Source organism: Ahaetulla prasina, chromosome 8 (genome assembly GCF_028640845.1).
Source record: "Ahaetulla prasina isolate Xishuangbanna chromosome 8, ASM2864084v1, whole genome shotgun sequence".
Lineage (NCBI taxonomy): Eukaryota > Metazoa > Chordata > Lepidosauria > Squamata > Colubridae > Ahaetulla > Ahaetulla prasina.
Window position 1 is genome coordinate 77,857,981 of NC_080546.1, and position 22,165 is coordinate 77,880,145.

The 22,165-nt window shown below is 39.9% G+C and overlaps 2 protein-coding genes across 6 annotated transcripts in view; one reads left to right on the top strand and one right to left on the bottom strand.

Moving 5' to 3' along the window:
- Window positions 1-22,165, top strand: part of PPAT (phosphoribosyl pyrophosphate amidotransferase) — a 74,057-nt gene that overhangs the window by 3,122 nt on the left and 48,770 nt on the right. The gene's annotated exons all lie outside the window — the stretch shown is intronic.
- The window catches only part of LOC131203468 (uncharacterized), a 46,769-nt gene continuing 25,388 nt past the window's right edge, over window positions 785-22,165 (bottom strand). For all 3 annotated transcript variants that reach the window (XM_058193751.1, XM_058193750.1, XM_058193749.1), the window contains exons 7-10: window positions 13,785-13,856; window positions 9,610-9,969; window positions 6,405-6,470; window positions 785-4,363 (exon numbers count right to left, since the gene is read on the bottom strand). In XM_058193751.1, the coding sequence (XP_058049734.1) occupies window positions 4,146-4,363; window positions 6,405-6,470; window positions 9,610-9,969; window positions 13,785-13,856 (716 nt within the window). In that variant the 3' untranslated portion in view covers window positions 785-4,145. The remainder of the gene's footprint in view (window positions 4,364-6,404; window positions 6,471-9,609; window positions 9,970-13,784; window positions 13,857-22,165) is intronic.

Genomic DNA, 22,165 nt, shown 5'->3' on the forward strand with positions numbered 1-22,165 from the left:
ATCCTCATTAACAATCCATAATGATTCACTTAATGACAGCAACTGGGGACTGCTGGAACTACCATCACTAAGGGATATTTTACATGACATTGTACTTTATGATCACATCATTTAGCAATGGAAATTACAGTCCCAATGATCATTGTTAAGCAAGAACTACCTTTATAAAACTATATGGCAAAAAAAGCCAAGGCACAAATGAAGACTAAGTTTAGTATTTCTAAGTTTTGGCAGCATATTGACATGAATTATATAGCATGTTATAAGAGAAGGGTAATAACACTAAAGAGTGAGAGAGACAGACAGACAGACACAGAACTAGGATATATATATATCTTGGGTACTCTGAATCTTACACGGGAAAAGACCCGAATATGCCAAGACCTACATATATAATTATACCCATGAAAACCTACAAATATATATATATATATGTTTTCTGAGGTTTTCGCGGGTGTTTGTATGTAGGTCTTTGGTTATTCGGGTTTTCTCCCGCATAAAATTGGAAGTGTCTTGGCGACGTTTCGACGAAGTCTCATTCGTCATCTTCAGGCTTCAGCTTCGTGCAATTGCTCCCAGAAGCACGAAGCTGAAGCCTCAAGATGACGAATGAGACTTCGTCGAAACGTCGCCAAGACACTTCCAATTTTACGCGGGAGAAAAACCGAATAACCAAAGACCTACACACACACACACACACACACACACACACACACACACACATAGATATAGATATAGATATAGGGGCGTATTTGGGTCTTTTCCCGTGTAATATCTATCTATCTATCTATCTATCTATCTATCTATCTATCTATCTATCTATCTATCTCCTATTAGCAGAAGTTGGAGTATTTCATATGATTCATTTGGACGTAAAGTTTAGGGAATATTTTGTATAGATACATAAAATAATTCCTTCCTGTGTATGTATATGGAATTTCCTATCTGAAGCATACTTTTCAGATAATTTAAAATGGCTCTAACTTATGTGGTGCTTTAACCCTCAAAATCTCCCCATCAATGTGAATGATGCACAAATGAAATGTGTGCCCTGTGTAAATTATGCCCTAAATATATTTAAAATCTGTGTCATGAGTCTTAATTTCTTGAAAACTATACTTTTTTCCCCTTTTTTCTAACTTTTATATTATTTTATATTATTTTAACAATAATGAGATTTCTTTTACAGGAATTTTTCCTCTTCTAATGCACTTGAGTATTGGGGCTACTCTGAAGATCACCTCAAACTACCCTTGAATGGTTTTAAAACTGGAATTCTCAATAAAGTATAAGCAAGACCATATTATTATTAGTCTTGTTCGGGCAATTAGTCTGTGTTACTCAATATATGAAAAAACGTCATGGAAGTCCTTGACCGAAACTGGTCTGTAACATTTGGAACCAGTTTTAGGCTTGTTAATCTTTGTCTAGAAGATACTTCATTCTGAGAAATAATGCATTTTGGCAAGAATAGGATAGTCACGGATCGTGGGAGGTTCTGAATGTATTCTACATTTCCCCAATCAGAATAGTTTGGCAGTTAGTCAGCATGGTTAAGATTTCTTTGGAATGGAACATATTCTTTTTTTTGCAGAAAAAAAAGGGAAAGTCTATACTTTTTAATCGTGGCCTTAGTGCTATGGCTTCAAATGTTTTACTTTCCTGACATTGTTGAAAAATAACAATGTAACATCTTCTCAAAAGATTTCTCATGTTTTTTACAAAATGTATCTATTGAAATATCATTTTTTCCCCTGTGTTCACTTAACGTTACTTACAGAGATTTGTTCCCCATGACGTTCAGAAAAAATATATATGCAACCTTATGTTTTATTACACCTCCACAAGAAAAAAAAATAGTAACATTAACATTTTAAAATACTGACTTAAAGTAATCCTTTCTGACCTTTGTCTGTGAATGACTTGAAATGGAAACCTGATTTGCACTTGTTTAGCTTATTGAGCTTACTGCAGCCCTGAAAATGGTGACTAAGAAAAGTCCATTGTGTGAAGGATCTGTTGTGACAGTGGTGCGAGATTTTGGTAGGCCTAATTTTCTTTCTACTGGGATCATCATCATTTCAAAATAAGTGGTTGGTTTCCCTTGGAATGGAAAATGAATAGGTTGTTTTGTTTTTTGTATCACCAAATAAAGGCTAAGGATACAGTACTTAGAATGTAAACTGTATCTATGTCTATACTACTCTACTCTACTCTACTCTACTCTACTCTACTCTACTCTACTCTATCTCTACTCCTCTCCTCTCCTATCTATCTATCCCATCCCCCAGTCCATTGACCGGTACTGGTCCAAGGCATGCCAGAAACTGGGCCACGCAAAGACACGAACCCCATCTGCACAATTCAGGTAGCACACAAAACCACGCCCCCTTTGGTCCACGGAAAATCCTCTCCCCATGGAACAGGTCCCTGGTGCCCGAAAGGTTGGGGGCCACTGATCTAGTGAAGTGAGGCTGCTTATGGTGATCAAAGTCTCTTGTTTGCTCAATGAAGGTCTGCCTATCAATTAACCAGAAGAAGCCTCTACAAGTCTAATAGATTAAGGACTTCTTATCTGGAATAAGAAGTCAAATCTGGAACACCTGTCATTATTAAGTAACCGCTTAGCAGTTCAATTTATGCAGTAGGAGAAGATTAAGCTTAAACAGAAAATAACGTTAAATGAAAATAACCTCAGGTTTTAAGGCATATTGGATAAGCAACATCATGCTTCTCTTAATGAACTTAAAGCACGTCCTTTCCTGTTTTAAATGGGATGTCAGTAATGGAGAACATCAGTGGTGGGTTTCACTACCTGTTCAGTCGCGCGTGCGCCACCTCTGCACATGCACAGAGCGTAGTTGATGATGTCTGGGCTGCTGCTGCTACCAGTTCGCCTGAACCGGTAGCAACCCACTAATGGAGAACATGCATAGCTCAGGGTTTGAAATGTTGAATCTTCGTGTTTGCTGAGGGTTTTTTTACTTTCTGGAAAGTATTTCATTACCAAAGATATGACAAACTGGTGATGTTACCTAGTTTGGCTGTGAGACATTTCCAAGAAGAAAACTATGCTTAGCTAGCCCCCAATTTCAACCAGCTGGGTGTGTTAATTAGGTTAACAGGTAAATGAGTACTTTTAAGTATCAATGAAGGAGAATATTTATAGATCAGGGTTGAAATGAGGGATCCTTGATGATCTCTGAACTTGCTTGTTTTCTTGCAGACATTTTATTACCCTAACTACCAGCAGGTAACATCATCAGTGCTAGTGTTACCTAGTTAGGGTAATGAAACATGCGCAAGAAAACAAGCAAGCTCAGAGAGCACCATGTAAGTATCTGAAGGGATGTCCCATGTCTCATTTTTGGCACCCCTGTTTTAAATAAACAATTTATTTGAGGAGGAAAGAAAGCAGCAGATTCACTGTCAATTCAGTACTTAAATTGCTTGGATAAATGTCTCTAATTCTTATTAGCAACATCCATTGTTCTTAAAAAATAGTATGTTGTTTTGCAACCAATAATACTAAAGCACCAAATAGGGAGAGGGAGTCAGGAATCCATTTTTAAAAAAGCATTTAGAACAAATAAAATGTAGTTAAATAGTTTTGTAGTTAGAAAACAACTTTTAAAATGAAAACCTGCAAAATTGAGAGGAGAGTACATTTTCAGATTTGAAAACAATAAAATTTATCTGTTTAGTGAAAAATAGCTTACATAATTCAGTCCTATGGGTTTTTTTTTCTAAAATAATGGCTGAGCTATCATAGCATCTTCTTTTATTAGACACGTCTTGTGGTTTCTGATTCATATAGACTCTGTGACTGAGTTATTTGCTAGTTTCTTTTGCTTAGCTGACTAAAACAGTTCTATTTCTGGGAGAATTAAGTGAGCAGTCAATATTTTTGCATTTTTATACATCATTTCTTTGTCTGATTATATTTCTACTTGCCGAGGACACATAATCCTTCTTGAGTCAGTGGGTCTTATTGCCCTGCAAATATAAGATTACATATTTCTATCTTGGAGTACATTTTACTATTTGTTTCATAGCAGGTCTTTGAAGCTACTGAAAGTTGAACTTAATTCTATTCTATTGGACATGTCAGCAATTCATTTATTTGCCCTCTTTGCCCAACACCCTTAATAAAGTAAAAATATTAAACAAACCTGTTGCAGGGGGGGAAGGGCAGTGTCCAGTGGTTTTCTTCTGATATCTTGCATCTCTTCCTGCTTGTAAAATCTCTCTAAAAACGTTGTTCGGTTTTTGATAACAGACTGCAAGCCCTCAGATACACATATTTGTGATTGCACTGTTGTATTCTCTGACATGCTTTTCTTAAATTGAATAGGTGAGGGTTCTGCGTGAGAAAAGTAATTTCAGAGATTATTTATTTAGCTTTGTCAAGAAATTAATACATTCTGATTTATTCTAATGCCTGTCTGTCTATATCTATCTATCATCTCCTGCTATCAATCTGTCTGTCTGTCTCCATCTCCTGCTATCTAGCTATGTATCTGCTATCCTGCAGCTATCTGTCTATATCTATCTATCTATCTACCCATTCATATATACATACATACTGCACTGGTTTGCTTGAAGCATTCATTCAATCTTTGGATTTTTTGCCCTAAAGAAACTTTTGATATCTCTGCAAACAAAAAGCAATATCTCTGAACAACAGAAAGCTGGAGCACATTCAAAATTTTGGGAACATATTGTGGGTATCATGATAAAAGCTGGGAGAAGGCAAACTGCTAAAGTTGCTCCTTACAACTTATGTGTATGCCTTTTTACTGAATAGGGAGGCTTCTTTCAAAATGCACTGGATGATAGGAAAATGCTATGGGGTTCAGAGATTTTTTAAAAAAATACAGACTATGCTAAAGGCTGCATGAATTCCAGTGGGTTTTTTTTTTCTTTTTTTCATTACAATGTCCATTAATGTCTGGCAGATACTAATGGAATTCCCAAAGAGATATTGTACCCTGAGGTAGTCCGTCTTTCCTTCCTTCCTTCCTTCCTTCCCTCCTTCCCTCCCTCCATCTTGGAGGGAAGGGAGACCTGCCTATATTGGTACTAAGTCAGACCTCTGCTAGTGAACCAGGAGTAATCCCTGAAAAAAAGTTTGTTTATACTCATGAATGCATCCAGATTTAATTGCATGAAGCAAGGCTTTCTCCCTCCATTATCTCGGAAGAGAAGTAATGAATGTTAGTGTTATTTTATGCAGATTGGGCAAGTAAACATGCAACAGTTTCTCCCAGGTAATCCTTGACTTGGCAACCATTCATTTAGCAATGGTGAAAGTTGTAACACCACTGAAGAAAATTACTTTAAAATGGTCCTCTTAAGGACTGCCACAGCATTCCCAGGGTCACAAGGTCAGAATTTGGACACTTGGCCATCCATGGATGGCAAATAGGATAAAAATGTAACCTACTTAACATTGCATATATTAACCGCGGCAAGATTAGCATTTGCTCAAAAATGGAAGTGTAAAGAAATAGTAGTAATAAGCAAAATTTACAACTGTGCAGAGATGGACAAACTTACTTTAGAACTCAAAGAAAAAAGCAAATCAAGGTACTATGAGGTCTGGAGTAAATTCTACGACTGGCTTGATAGGGGGAAGAATGCCAAAAACAAGAGATAACGAATGTCTGGAAATGTATATATCAACGTATATTGTACTTGTGAGGGTATAATAGGTTTATTAAATATGTATATAGTTGTAGGGGTAGTAGTAATATAGTATATACTTGATATATAAGGAATTAGGAGATAGGTAAATTTGTATATGGACTGAGGAATATATGGTATAGTAACTTCAACTTGACGTAAATGTTAGAAACCAGAGATGTAGAGCAATTGTTTTTGTTTGTTTTTAAAACCAATAAAATTTTTCTAAAAAAATAAATTAAAAAAATTGGACACTTGGTAACCAGTATGTAGTTAACAAGGGTTACAGCATCGTAAAACTCACGTGGTTGTCATTTCTGACCTTCCCAGACAGCTTCCAAAGTCAATGGTAGATGCCAGTTTACTTAATGGCTCAAGATTCACTTAACAACCACAGGAATTTACTTAACAACCATGGGCAAAAAGGTCATAAAATCTCAAACAACTCACTTCATCACCACCTTGCTCAACAACAGAAATTCTGTTCTCAATTGTGGTCATAAGTCAAGGATTACTTGTATTTTGAAACATGCATTGGGGTTGCTTATCTCTTCACAGTAGTTTTCATGAAACCTTAACACACAGGATACAGAGGCTCTTTTCAGTTCCCATAAATTCAAAACAACAAATACAGTATAAATGAATGGATTGCCTCAGCAATTTGTTATTATCTTATATCCCTTGTACATCTACTCGGTGATAAGGTGAAAAATCGTTACCTTCTTCAGAGACCTTCCTCTTGACCCTCAGTGGTACTTGGTCTGTGATAACTTCTGTAAGGGTCTCTTTAAAAAAGACAGTAAATATTTATTGGCAATATGTTATTAAAATTTGGGGTGCAAATTAGTTCATAGGTTAATTTAACTGACTTAATGTACACTTCTGGAACTAAAATAAGCAGAAAGGCAAGCTACATTTTTTGTTTGTTTTACATTTCTAAATGTCTTCAGTGATAACCGCCTGGGTCAGGGGTTGGCAACCTTAAACACTCAAAGAGCCACAACGGTCCTAACCTAATTCTGAAGCTGACCGGAAGTCCAGGTTCCCCCCCCCCCGCCATAGAGTCACCCCCTAGAGCAGCATCCTTTTTCCTCTACCTGTCCTAACTGAAAGCTCTATCAATTGTGACCAGAAAACCCGCCCCTTGCCATAGAGTCTCTTCCTGCTGCGCCGTGCTTTTCATCCCCATAACTGGAAGCTCCTCTCAAAATTGTGGCGGCGACAGGGAGCTGCAGCAGAGGGATGAAAGAGCCCACATACAGCTCCAGAGCCATGGTTGCTGACCCCTGGCCTGGGTCATCAGTATAGATAGAGAGCTGCATGCAAAGGTTTAGATACCGTTGGTCAAATCTTTTCCTCTTTCAGTGAAAGTCTATGTAATATAACCTGGATACCTTTCCAATTGATTAGCTCCTGCTAATAAGACACACACATCTGCCACCCCAATATTCATTCATCAATGTGTGGTAAATACTATTTCAGTGGTGAATGAATGCTCTCATCTTTTAACCTCTCGGTCTGTGATTTTCTGTATTACTTTCAAGAGCCATGGGTTTCTCTAAGCAGCTTCTCTGAGCATTTGAAAATTAACATATGTTCATGAAGCGTATATGGAATTTCATACTTCTTGGTAAGACCAGGCCATCTTATTTGTCTCTTGAGAAACCTATATGCAGGTCAAGAAGCAATAGTGAGAACTGGACACAGAACCACTGATTGGTTCAAAATTGAGAAAGGAGTTTGGCAAGGCTGTATACTGTCACCCTGCCTATTTAACATATTTAGAGCACATCATGAGAAAGGCAGGGCTGGATGAATCACAAATTGGAATTAAGATTGCCGGGAGAAATATCAACAACCTCAGATATGCAGATGATACTATTCTAATGGCAGAAAGTGAAGAGGAACTAAAGAGCCTTCTGATGCGGATGATGAAGGAGATTGCAAAAGTTTGCTTGAAACTCAACATTAAGAAAACTAAGATCGTGGCATCCGGCCCTTTCAATTCCTGACAAATAGATGGGGAAGAAATGGAGGTAGTGACAGATTTTATTTTCCTGGGCTCCAAGATCACCACACATGGGGACTACAGTCAAGAAATTAAAAGACGCTTGCTCCTCAGGAGGAAAGTTATGGCAAAATTAGACAGCGTACTAAAAAGCAGAGACATCACCCTGCCAACAAAAGTGTGTATAGTCAAGGCTATGTTTTCCCAGTTGCAATGTATGGCGGTGAAAGTTAGACCATAAGAAAGGCTGAGTGCTAAAGAATTGAGGCCTTTGAACTCTGGTGCTGGAGAAGACTCCTGCGAGTCCCTTGGACTGCAAGGTGTTCAAACCGGTCAGTGCTAGAGGAGATCAACCCTGACTGCTCTTTAGAAGGCCAGATCCTGAAGATGAAACTGAAATACTTTGGCCACCTAATGAGAAGGAAGGACTCACTGGAGAAAAACCTAATGCTGGGAAAGATTGAGGGCAAAAGAAGAAAGGGACGGCAGAGAATGAGGTGGCTGGATGGAGTCACTGAAGCAGTCTGCATAAGCTTAAATGGTCTCCAGGGGATGGTAGAGGACAAAAAGGCCTGGAGGAACATTGTCCATGGGGTCACGACAACTAACAACAACAAACTAAAAAAAATGTGGGATACACAGCATCGCCATCAGATGGATTTGTAACTGGCTGACAAATCACACTCAATGTGTTGTCCTCAATGTATTGTCCACATCTACATGGAAGGAAGGAAGCAGCGGGATAACCAAGGTTCTTTTTTAGGCCCAGTTCTCTTCAACATCTTTGGAAATGATTTAGATGAAGGAATTGAAGGAAGGACTCACTGGAGAAAAACCTAATGCTGGGAAAGATTGAGGGCGAAAGAAGAAAGGGACGGCAGAGAATGAGGTGGCTGGATGGAATCACTGAAGCAGTCTGCATAAGCTTAAATGGTCTCCAGGGGATGGTAGAGGACAGAAAGGCCTGGAGGAACATTGTCCATGGGGTCGCGACAACTAACAACAACAAACTAAAAAAAATGTGGGATACACAGCATCGCCATCAGATGGATTTGTAACTGGCTGACAAATCACACTCAATGTGTTGTCCTCAATGTATTGTCCACATCTACATGGAAGGAAGGAAGCAGCGGGATAACCAAGGTTCTTTTTTAGGCCCAGTTCTCTTCAACATCTTTGGAAATGATTTAGATGAAGGAATTGAAGGGGAACTCAAATCAAATTTGCAAATGAGACTAAACTGCTTTTAAGAAGAGACTAGACAGCCACTTGTCTAGAATGGTATACTAAAGGGTTCCCTGCTTGTGCAGGGGATTGGACTAGAAGATCTCCCAAGATCCCTTCCAACTCTGTTACTATGTTATCTGATAAACAAAATCTCAAGAATTTAACCAGCTGCCTTCCATAGTTGGGGCCTCTTTTACATAAGAATAGATGTTATGTGTCTTTTAACTGCCTGGCAACAAGAACAAAAAGTTGCAAGCCAAGACCTTATGCAGCCTTGTTTATAACATCAAATCCAAACTTAAATTTTCAACTGCAATCAAGTTAATGGTAGTTAGGAGTTTATCAGCCATGTTGATCTATAGGTCTCTTAGGACAAGGATGGGCTCTAATGGGGAGAGATGCTCAGCAGGAAGGAGGTAGAGAGAGAGGGGGGGGATATAATCTTGTGACCTACTCCTGATTACTAACACATAAATAAGTTGCTTGTTTCATGCGCAATACCCATCTTCTGATTTTCTTTTGGGATACGGATTATTAACTCTGAATTACAAGGCTTAGAAGAAACTTGTAACCATCCTGATATAACCATAGCTTTGATAAGGCATTTCTTCTAATATTTAAGCTATTCTTGCTCCTTTGATATTAGTATTTAATAATCAGATTGGTTCTGTCCCTGCATGTAAACATACCTGAGGGCTGGTTCCTCAAAATGCAGTCAATTTCATCGTAAAATCTCATCTTCCTGCTTGCACTACCAAGCTGACTGTTTTCTTTCTGCACCGCTCGATACTCGTATTTCAAATTCTTGTATTTTGTACGACACTGTTTCCAGTCTCTGTCTATTCCAACTTTCATTAGCCTTTTGGCAATGTCCTCAAATATTTCTTTATTTCTTGTTGCTCCTTCAAGCATTTGTTGTATTTTCTCATCTGACCATATATTTATTAGAGCTCTGACTTCATTGTCACACCAATGTTTTCCTGCTCCTGTGTCATTGACCGTAATAACTCTAAAGTGATTTTGGGCTTCATCCAAGGTCATCTGATTGTCTGAAGGTTCAAAATTAAACAACTGAAAGTATTTTTCACAAAATAAAAGCAGATTATTGCATTTTCTCCCCATAAAGCTATGAGATAAAAAGATTCAGTGGGTATTTAACTAGGAAAAGATCTGAACAAAAAAATGGAACATTATATAAAGAAATTAGGGCTGTGTGCCACCTCAGATACAGTCTCCAAAAACTGCAAATGGTTCTGTATGTAGCTCTTAGTTGTAACTTCTTAAAACTACTACAGGGTTTAATAACTTATATTAGAATTGATACACTTTCATTTAGTAATATCTTAGTAATAGATTTGGAAACATTTCAAGTCATGCTAATACATCACTGAGTTCTACAGAGGAATTATTGAGTCTGTCATCTGCACCTCTATAACTGTTCGGTTCTGCAACCCAACAAGACAGACACAGACTTCAGAGGATAATTAGAACTGCAGAAAAAACAAAGGCTACCAACCTGCCTTCCATTGAGGACCTGTATACTGCACGAGTCAAAAAGAGGAGTGTGAAAATATTTACAGACCCCTCACATCCTGGACATAAACTGTTTCAACTCCAAAACGACACTATAGAGCACTGCATAGCAGAACAACTAGACACAAGAACAGTTTTTTCCCCGAAGGCCATCACTCTGCTAAACAAATAATTCCCTCAACACTGTCAAACTATTTACTAATTCTGCATTACTATTAATCTTCTCATCGTTCCTATCACCCATCTCCTCCCACTTTTGACTACATGACTGTAACTTTGTTGCTTGTATCCTTATGATTTATATTGATACTGATTGTTTCCTGATTGCTTATTTGTACGCTATGACTATCATTAAGTGTTGTACCTTAGAATTCTTGATGAAGGTATCTTTTCCTTTACGTACACTGAGAGTATAGGCACCAAGGCAAATTCCTTGTGTGTCCAATCACACTTGGCCAATAAAAAATTCTATTCTATTCTATTCTATTCTATTCTATTCTATTCTATTCTATTCTATTCTATTCTATTCTATTCTATTCTATTCTATTCTATTCTATTCTATTCCTGACTGTAGGCCAGCATATGCCTCCTACTTGGTAGCTTATGAGAAAACATCTATATTGGAGATTGTGCTTTGCATAGGACAGCATTGATATACTTAGGCTCACAACATCGTATTTGTGGCTTGCATGGTCTTCTGAAAACTGATTAAAACTTGGCTTTTTTGAAAAGCCTTGGGAGACTCATTAAAGGTGGATTTTTTTTGTCAACAGATCGTTTGATGTTCATGGGTAATTTTTATTGTGTTGTTATAGTCTTTGCATTGATACAGTATTATTGAAGTTCGTTTTGTAGACCCTTTAGTGGGAACAGTTTCCAAATTAACATAACATAACATAACATCAGAGTTGGAAGGGACCTTGGAGGCCTTCTAGTCCAACCCCCTGGACTAGAATTGTATAAATACAGTAAATAAAATGTGCCCAAAGTGACTGCTACTGCAGAAGGTGCTATATGATATGACTAAGGTTATTAATCCAATCTACTACTATTCTCTTACTAAAAAGCCTCAACTGACCAAACCTAAAGGCATCAAAAGGAAAAAGTCAGTATCTCTGGTCTCATCTAACATTCGTGTAAGAAAAATTTGCAATTTTATAGCTATTATAAATTTTATGAATAAAATAAATAAATTTGGAATGTAAGAGGAGAGAATCCTCATTCATCAAAGGCTTCTCAAAACAGGTTTGATGGCTTTGTGGAAAGCCTGAAGGTTAAGTTTCCCAAAACAGGGGGACTGCTACAAAAAAAGATGGCTACTTTGTCTACGTGCTTCTGACATCTGGAAATTCCTAACCCTTTCCCTGTTGAAACCCTACATTTGCAGCAAGGAGAGAATGACAATAGTGGCCAATTGGTGACCACTTCATTTTGTACCAATGATGTCCCAAAGGCGCTTTTTCATGAGGCAACTGGACTTTCTAGGTTTTTCTTCGAAGACGTTTCGTTTCCCATCCACAAAGCTTGGATGAGAAGCGAAACGTCTTCAAAGAAAAACCAGGAAGTCCAGTTGCCTCATGAAAAAGCACCTTTGGGACAAACATGACTTGTGTTGTGGTCCGTCAGCAGCCTACGGTGCTGGTGGCGGAATCGGACAGTGATGAGGCGGAGGCGAGGCCAGGGCCATCGAGAAATGGGGTGTGGACTCCAGAGCCTCCAGGGCCTGAGAGTAGTGAGAATGAGGTACGGACTCCAGAGCCTCCAAAGGAGGAGGAGGAGGAGAAGGAGCTGGGAGAGCCTGTCCCCAATGCACGAATGAGAAGAGCTGTCAAGAGGCAGGAGCAGCTCAAGCAGAGAGGTCACCTCAGGGGTAGGGCCAAGAGATAATTGGCCCCTCCCATAAGGTTTAAAAGGAGACTGGCATCGGTGTCTCAGTTTGCCGGAAAACAACGTTGGAGCTGCGCTCGTCCCATTCTCTGCTCTGGATGATTCTCCGAGAAGACCTTGGCAGCTCTCCCATTCTCTGCTCGAGACGCTTATCTGCAAAGGACTTTGGCAATTTATCTAAATTGGACCAGGTTGGAAATAATGGCAGACTGTTTTGTGTGAGAAGCCTTTGCTTTCTTTTGAGGTTCACGACCCATTGACCCATTCCCAGATGCTTGAATAAAGTTTATTTTCATTAAGGACTGTGTTTGTTGCTACCTGCCTGAGTCTGGGTCACAACAACTTGGATGACTGAGAATCTCCATAGACATGTACCAATGGTGGTTTCCAAGTCATCTTCAAAAGACAGGTCCGTATGCTGTAGAACCGTGATGGCGAACCTTTGGCACATGTGCCAGAAGTGGCACGGAGAGCCCTTTCTATGGGCACGCATGCTGTCTCCAGCTGCTGTTCTGGTTTCCGGCGCACACATGCACATGGGCCAGCTGGTTTTCACGGGCACTGGAGCACCGGAAAACGGCCAAAACCCAGACCGTTTTTTGGGCCATTTCCGGGCCTTTTTCAGGCTGTTTTTTGGGGCTTTTTCCAGGCCATTTTGGGGGGGCATTTTTCAGGCTGAAAAATGGTTCAGAAAACTGCCAAAAAACAGACCATTTTTCAGACTATTTTCAGGCTGTTTTTGGCCTGAAAAATAGCCGAAAAACAGTCTGAAAATGGCCAAAAAAACAGGCATATGTGTGCCAGCCAGCTGGTCTTCGGGTTTCCCGTGCTCCGGCGCATGCACATGAACACACGCTCCGGTTTGGGCACTCAGTGCTGAAAAGGTTCACCATCATTGCTGTAGAACATGTCACATGTCATAGTTAGGATATACCAGTGATGGCGAACCTTTTCGGCAACGAGTGCCCAAACCGAAATGTGTGTGCATGTCCGTGCGCTGGAGCACCGGAAACCCGAAGGTCAGCTGGCCAGTGTGCTCATGCATGTTTTTTGGCCGTTTTTTTGAGCCATTTTCAAGCCGTTTTCCGGCGCTCTGGAGCCCACAAAGACCAGCTGGCCGGTGCACATGTGCACACCGGAAACCAAAAGAGCAACTAGGGACAGCGCACGTGCCCACAGAGAAGGCTCTGTGTGCCACCTCTGGCACGCGTGCCTTAGGTTCGCCATCATGGGGATCTACTGTAATAAGAGTATGAGTCCCTATTACCTCCTAGCTGTGGCTTCCATTTGCCATTCAAGCAGGAGCTCTAACACTCAGAGGACTATCAAATATTAAATCTCCTCCTGCAGAGATTTAGGCAGCCCCATCTAGAGCCACAGTTCATAAAATATTTTTCTGTATCTTCTTCTCCCGTTGTTGACCAGAAGCAAAGAAATAGCTTACCTGTCCCAGGTGCCTGTTTATACACTGAGAATCCAGATGTGTCCTCTGAGATTGTGCTGACTGAATCATCATCTGTCAAAATAACCCAGTTGTTCATTACGATGTTGCATGTCTTATATATTTATCTCTAATTAGATTTACTAAAGCTGAAGCAATATAGAAAACTGCTCCTCCCATTGCTATGTTCTTCAATGCTGCACCTTCATCTGAGGTGTTTCTTGGCATGTAGACGTCAACTGCCTTGGGCCTTTATAATTTGGTGGTAATAATAACCCTAATAAATCAATATTTAGCCTGAGATAGTTGAGAAGAGTGTGCCTGTTATAAGACTGTTCTGCCTGTTTCAAGATATTGACCAAAACAGAAGATCCCAAACAAGTATATATTATACTAAGCTTTAGTTATGCTTACACCTTTATACTCTTTTCTCCATTTTTATAGCATTGGTAAATAGTAAATTCTTAAAAGGCTTGATTGCGTTGGGCAGCTTAGATGAATTATTGCATCCTCACAACATTTTCATACCTAAAATCAGGGGTGCTATTCAGCAGGTTCTGACAGGCTCTGGAGAACCGGTAGCGGAAATTTTTAGTAGTTCGGAGAACCAGAAAATACCACCTCTGGCTGGCCCCAGAGTGGGGTGGGAATTGGGATTTTGCAATATCCTTCCCCTGGAGTGGGGAGGGAATGGAGATTTTGCAGCATCCTTCCCCTGGAGTGGGGAGGGAATGGAGATTTTGCAGCATCCTTCCCCTGGAGTGGGGAGGGAATGGAGATTTTGCAGCATCCTTCCCCTGGAGTGGGGAGGGAATGGAGATTTTGCAGTATGCTTCCCCAGCCACACCCACCAAGCCACACCCACAGAACCGGTAGTAAAAAAAATTGAATTCCACCACTGCCTAAAATGTCATGACGTCACCAAATAAAGATAACTTTAAACTGGGAAAAACAGGAAGCCTCATCCTGAATACTGGTATATTATTTAAAAAAGTCTGATAGTATGACTATAGTCCAGTGATGGTTAACCTTTTTGGCACCGAGTGCCGAAAAGGGAGCCCTTCGCGTGCGTGCGCTCGTCTGGGCCGAGACCAGGAATAGGGGTTGCCCAGGGGCGTGCGCACGCTGGAAAATACACTTGCGGTTTCTTCAGGTTTCTTCTTTTTTAACTGCAGTTTCTTCTTCTTTATTGCCGGCAAGTCTTCAGGTTACTGCCACGCATGCACACGCGCCAATCAGCTGGCCAGCGCACATGCTCATGCAGGAAAATGGAAGATCAGCTCTGACACAAGCACAAAGGCTAGCTGATCATTACACGCGCAGGCGCGCCAGAAACCTGGAAGAGGAACAGGCACCACCGTGTGTGCCAGGCAACATGGCTGTGCGTGCCACTTTGGGCACGCGTGCCAATCAGCTGGCCAGCGCACATGCTCATGCAGGAAAATGGAAGATTAGCTCTGACACAAGCACAAAGGCTAGCTGATCATTACACGCGCAGGCGCGCCAGAAACCCGGAAGAGGAACAGGCACCACCGTGTGTGCCAGGCAACATGGCTGTGCGTGCCACTTTGGGCATGCGTGCCATAGGTTCGCCATCATGGCTATAGTCCATAACACTAGAGGAATCTTCTTTACTCCTAAATATTCCTTCTCTGGTAAGCAAAATTAACTTCCCTCACAATAGTTAGGTTTATCTATCTAAAATAGTTGTTTACTGTTTTTCTGAACTTGGTATCTTCTTTTAGAATAGAATAGAATAGAATAGAATAGAATAGAATAGAATAGAATAGAATAGAATAGAATAGAATTTTTACTAATAGAATAGAATATTTATTAATAGAATAGAATAGAATAGAATTTTTATTGGACACACAAGGAATTTGTCTTGGTGCATATGCTCTCAGTGTACATAAAAGAAAAGATACCTTCATCAAGGTACAACATTTACAACACAATTGATGGTCAATATATCAATATAAATCATAAGGATTGCCAGCAACAAAGTTACAGTCATACAGTCATAAGTGGAAAGAGATTGGTGATGAGAACTATGAGAAGATTAATAGTAGTGCAGATTTAGTAAATAGTTTGTCAATGTTGAGGGAATTATTTGTTTAGCAGAGTGATGGCCTTCGGGAAAAAACTGTTCTTGTGTCTAGTTGTTCTGTTGTGCAGTGCTCTATAGCGTCGTTTTGAGGGTAGGAGTTGAAACAGTTTATGTCCTGGATGTGAGGGATCTGTAAATATTTTAGTTCTGCTGACTGGGAATTCTGAGGTTTGTAGATCCAACACAGCTGAAAGGTACCACATGGTGAAAACTAATCCCTTTTATGATTTAACGTATTTTCATTTATTCTTCCTGTTGTTATAGTTTCTAATCCAGGATGCATCCAAAGTCATTTATATGTTGTGTTCCTGTGATATATACTAGGAAGCCTGTTTAGTTAAGTATAGGAAAATTTGCAGTCTTGATTTTCTTGTCTCTTCAGGCATTCTAAATAAGTAACTGTTCCACAAGTTCACTTACTAATTGCTAATTAGAAAGCAGTTTGGTAAAGTATGTTGCTACCGAAAAGGCAGTACAATGGTTTTGCATTAACATTCAGAGAGGTTGGAGCACGAGTGGTCAACTATGGCCCCTTTATGATTTATGGACTTCCAACTCCCAGAATTCCTGAGCTCAGGAATTCTGGGAGTTGAAGTCCTCAGATCATAAAAGGGCCATAGTTGCCCACCCTTGGGTTGGAGGGATGGGTTGTCTAGGGCAGGTGTCCCCAATCCCCAGCCCACAGACCAGCACTGGTCTGTAGCCACCAGGGACTGGGCTGCGCAAGTGAGTGAAGCCCCATCTGCACATGTGCAAGTTCCAGGCAGCACGCAAAACCATGTTCCTCTGTCCATGGAAAAACCACCCTCCATGGAACAAGATTGGGGGGAGGGGGCGCTGGTCTAGGGCAGGGGTCTCCAACCTTGGCAACTTTAAGATTTGTGGACTTCAACTTCTAGAGTTCCTCAGCCAGCATAGCTGAGGAACTCTGGGAGTTGAAGTCCACAAGTCTTAAAGTTGCCAAGGTTGGAGACCCCTGGTCTAGGGACCCTTAGTGGCTTGTGGCACAGTGGTTAGAGTGCAGTACTGCAGGCTATTTTTGCTGACTGCCTGCAATTTGGCAGTTCAAATCTCTCCAGGCTCAAGGTTGACTCAGCCTTCCATCCTTCCGAGGTGGGTAAAATGAGGACCCAAATTGTTGGGGGCAAATATGCTGACTTTGTAAACCACTTAGACAGTGCTGTAAAGCACTATAAAGCAATATATAAGTCTAAGTGCTATTGCCATTGCTAGTGTGGACCACTGAATTGCCTAACCATGTTCTACATCAAGGCTAGGGTGCCACATTTGCAGGTTCTCAGATCACATACTGACATCAAGAGATTTGGGGCCTGTTGAACTTTCAAATCCTTCCTCTACACTTACAGGGCTTGTCCATGTGCAAAAAGGTATGTTAAATCAGTGACTTTCAACCGTTTTAACCAGGGACAGGCTTATATTTTCCATATGGAACCCTGTAGGAAGGATTATTACAGGGAAAAGTGGTTTAATGGAAATAGTTAAACAGGCCCTCCCCCCATCTCTCTTTCTCTATCTCTACACACACAAACACTGTTCTTCTGTTTTGTAATTGAAATATATTGAGGCTGCTGTTTATTTTTTTTTAAAGGGCAGAATGGCTGAAGTTTCATTTCAGGAATGAAATGTATAAGTTGGTAAAGATAAAAATTGCTTTTCAATTTGACGCTTCTAACCAATTAAATTGACTTGGTGAAAACTTGTGTTGCTTGTTCAAATGGCTTTTAAATAAGGCCTTTGGAACCCTTTGTTTGAAACTACTACTAGTCAAAATAGCTGAAGGGGAAGAAAAAACTGCATTTGGGAAAATCAAGGCAAACTCATTTTTTGTCTACAGCTGAATTCAGATGGATTACATAATATTTTATTTTTATAACTTTGTTCTAATTTCGAAAGGATTTTGGACACAAAAAGAAGAAAACAGCAATTTGAGAATAACAATCTGGGCAAACTGATCGGTAGCTTAAAGACCATTTAAAGTTACCATAGATTTCAAAAAAGCTACTTACAACCTTTCTGTAAAAGTTACAGCTGTTGTCTCCCCTATCACCTGATTGCATTTTGGGATCTTGGTAACCAGCTTGCATTTGCAACCACTTGCAGTGTCTTATAGTCACATGACTACGGTTTGACTATTTTGCCGGTTTCCAGCGAAAAAACAGCCTATTGGATATGCTGGATTTACTTAATAACCACGTGACTCGCTTAAGGGCGATCATAAATAGGGTCATATAATCTCATCTGGTCACGTGGTGTCTTGATTTACAGCTGAAATGACTTGCATTCGATATTCTGGCTTCTACTGCGGTTGTAAATTGAGAATCTGCAGATTGTAAATATGTGGAGTAAGTGGAAACACTTATTTCATAGAACCAGATGAGACAAAAAAAAAATCAGTTAACATCCTGTTTCCGCAACCGGCAACATGATATGCCTGAAACGCAGACACTTTCTAATCTTATGTCCCCAGATCGGCTGTTGATGTTTATCTCATACTAATACAATTGTTAAATGTAAGTTGAGAGTCATTGTCAAATGCATTCAACAAAACTTATTTATTTTGGTTGGTGGGGAGTGTTTATTATAGTTTTATATTTGCAAATTTAGTTAATTTGCAAGAGGTCAGCAGCACCTGGAAATAATTTACCTGTTTTTATATACGCTACCCAATACCTCCTCTCTTTTTTTCTTCAAATGAGCAATTCTGTTTTTTATTTATTTGATATTGTATTTAATTCTTTTCTCCAAAATCATCCACAGAACAGGATACTGAAGTCCATGGAATTGTAAATAAAATGAAAGTTGTAATGTGAATTATAAGCAGTTAGTATATTTTAGAAACTGATCTTGTACAAGTAAATTCCATTGTTGGCGATAGAAGGCAAGGAATGCAACTTGGCTGTGGAAGAAATAGGAATTGTGCCAACCGTGGAAACATCTTAGCAACAGTAAAATTATCTTGGCAGTTTCTCTAGTATCTAGCAACTGGGCTGAGGCCTATAGTTTCAGATAGATCATGTAGAGGCTTGAATTGAATGATACTTGATTTGGCTTTGGTCCTCCCGCCCTCCCTGTTTAGACTATATTGATACTGTAGTTGTAAACTCAAGGGCAGTGTTCGTCTGCGGTTCAGAGCCAGAAAATGCCCATGAAAAAAATATTGTCACTTGTCTTTGAAAGACACAGTTCTCTTGTTCTTTCTTGACAATGGCTCAGCAGCTTTCCTTGCTATCATTCCTTTTCCATGCAAAATTTCCAAATATTGCCAAATTGCAAACATTACAGCTGGGACAAATTATTCCAAGTTTGCACAACGTTTATGTAAACAGCCTTCTACATTGCATAATTGATTTCAGATGTTTTTGACCTGGGATATACCACTTAATATTGTTCTTTTATAACACATCAGATCTCCTTGAGTAATAATGTAGCCTGGTGGCTGTGTCAGTGCTTGATATAGTCATGGTATAGATAGGAGGATCAGTTTAGGATGTCATTCCATGTGGCCAGTGCTTCCTTCTGCCTAGACCAAGGGGTCTCAAACTCGTGGCGTCTGACGTATCGCGACTTTCCCTCCTTCGCTAAAATGGGGTGGGCGTGGCCAATGCATGACGCATCTGGCCCACGGGCTGTGAGTTTGACACCCCTGGTCTAGAGAGAGGAGGGGGCTAACCTAGGAGTCTCCAAAGATTGCTAAACCATTCACTGCCAATATGACTAAGAATGCTAAGAACTGAACTTCAATAAAAGTCTTTTGTTATCCACCTCTAATTTTAGATATCACTTTCAGCTGTTGTGGACCACTAAATAAATAATTTCCCCTTCCCAAACTGCAGCTTGCAAAAAATTGTAGCATGCACATACTTGAGCTTTCAAAAATTTGGAATAAACATTTCGTTGAGATGTCAGAGAATTTGTGGTGTGAAGACATAATTACCTAAGTAGACATCCGCAGGGGATTACGTTGTTGTCATTTTTCTGAATGGTTAGCCATACAGCTGCTTAAATGATCACTTGTGCCATTCAACATACTATTTTTCAGATCAACAGATCGATGTTTCTCATTCATCAGCTAACTCTCATTGACTACAAAGAGGGTGGAGGCTTAGGTGTTAAACAGGCAGTGGTGGGATTCAGCCAGTTCGCACCACTTCAGGAGAACCGTTTGTTAACTTTCTGAGCATTTTGGCAAACTGGCTGTTGGAAGAAATAATTAGAGCAGAGAACCGGTTGTTAAATTACTTGAATCCCATCACTGTAAACAGGGTGTAGCCCAGGGGTCTCCAACCTTGGTCCCTTTAAGACTTGTGGACTTCAACTCCCAGAGCTGGCTGAGGGACTCTGGGAGTTGAAGTCCACAAGTCTTAAAGGGACCAAGGTTGGAGACCCCTGGTCTAACCAGCGAACATGAAAAGACTCGAGCGGGCCAACTGATAGATCTCTGCAGACTCCAGGGCCACACCAAATCAGATTCAGGTGCATTAATGCATAAATCCGTCAATTTGGGTTTGTGAATTCAGGTGAGCTGTTTATCTACCCAGGCTTGAAGATTAATGTTTAAAACTAGCACATGCTATAGGTAGAAAGTGCTTTGCCAAGCCCTCTTGGGTCAGCATTTTACTTCCAGATATTTTAGTTTATTTTTTTTTTTAAAGACGAAACAATAAAAAGTAAAAAAAATCAAACTAAAGTTCTGATGTGATCTCCTCCTGACCTCCTTCAGCCTCACCCATGGGGGTAGGGATGGGGTTGTAATGGTTTCAAAATGGGAAGTTCATCTTTGCCAATGATGCAACTTAGATAGTTCCAAAGGGCGCAGTGGACTCGCGTCAAAAGAGGAATAGTCCGGTCCCTGGCATTTCTCATTCTTGTGTAATGTGTATTCAGTTTTTGCTACATGCTGGATCCTATTCTTTTTTTCCATGATGAAATTTGAGGTAAGAGTTCTCAAATGCTTTCATCCTACTTTGGTTACCGTTCTTTTGATATCAGCAATGCTGTGAGATACGCTTTGATGCCAGAATCTTGTCTCTGAATCAGCGACATTATTATACAGGCAGTCCTTAACTTAACAGCAATTCATTTAATGACCACCGTTTAAAGTTACAACAGCACTGAAAAAAAAAAGCAACTTATGATAGTTTTTCATACTTACGACCATGGCAGCTTCAAAATATGATCAAAATTCATATACCTTGGCTGCATTGCTAACTGAACAACTGCTAAGTTAAGTTGTTCCCTTAACAGCTTGTCAAATGGGACAAAACCCAATAAATGTCTCACTTAACAACATACTTTTTGGGCTCAGTTGTGGTCGTAAGTCAAGGACTACCTGTATTAGGAAAAGAGGCGGTTCCCAATTCACCTTTTTTTTTTTTAAGGATAAAAACTATTCATGTAAGATAACTTTTCAGATTCATGGGCTTTATCCAACATTGCTCTGAAAAGGATGATATTATAGGCTTGGCCTGAAATTGTTGGTGTTTCAGTAATTTTTCCACTTTCTTGTTCCCTTTATTTTTCGGAAATGCTTCTTCAGCTCTTTTCAAGCAAACGGAATGTGTTAAATTGAGTTTTATGCAATTAGTCAGTTTTCAGATAAATTTTATATTCCACGAATAATACCGCCATTTTATAGAAAGAGATTCAACTGCAACATTAACATGATACTTTACTATTCGTGGTATCTTGTATCAGAATATTTCGTTCCATCCATGTGATCTGATGATAATAATAACAACCTTTATTGTCACTGCACAACATATGTACAAAGAGATTGGTAGAGCTCCGAGGGGTGAAATGTAAAATTTGTTACTACAGGTTCTGTGGTAGGCTTGGCGGGGGTGGGGGTCATGTGACTGGGTGGGCGTGGCCATTTTTTTTTTACTTTTAAAAGCATTTTTTCTACAACCTCTTCGGCCGAAGAGGCTGTAAAAAATGCTTTTAAAGAGTTCTGACGATCCCAGCTGAGTTGCCTGATCACCAGAACCTTTTAAAAGTATTTTTTACAGCCTCTTCGGCTGAAGAGGTTGTAGAAAAAAATGCTTTTAAAAGGCTCCTCTGACGATCCCAGCTGAGTTGCCTGATCATCAGAGGCTTTTCTTTTCTTTTAAAAGCATTTTTTCGGCCAAAGAAAAAATACTTTTAAAAGTTTAAAAAAAAAAACTCTGATTGCGCAGCTCAGCTGGGCATGAGTGGGGGCTGGGATTTTTCCTACCAGTTCTCCGAACCACCCGCCGCCATTGCTACCGGATCAGGT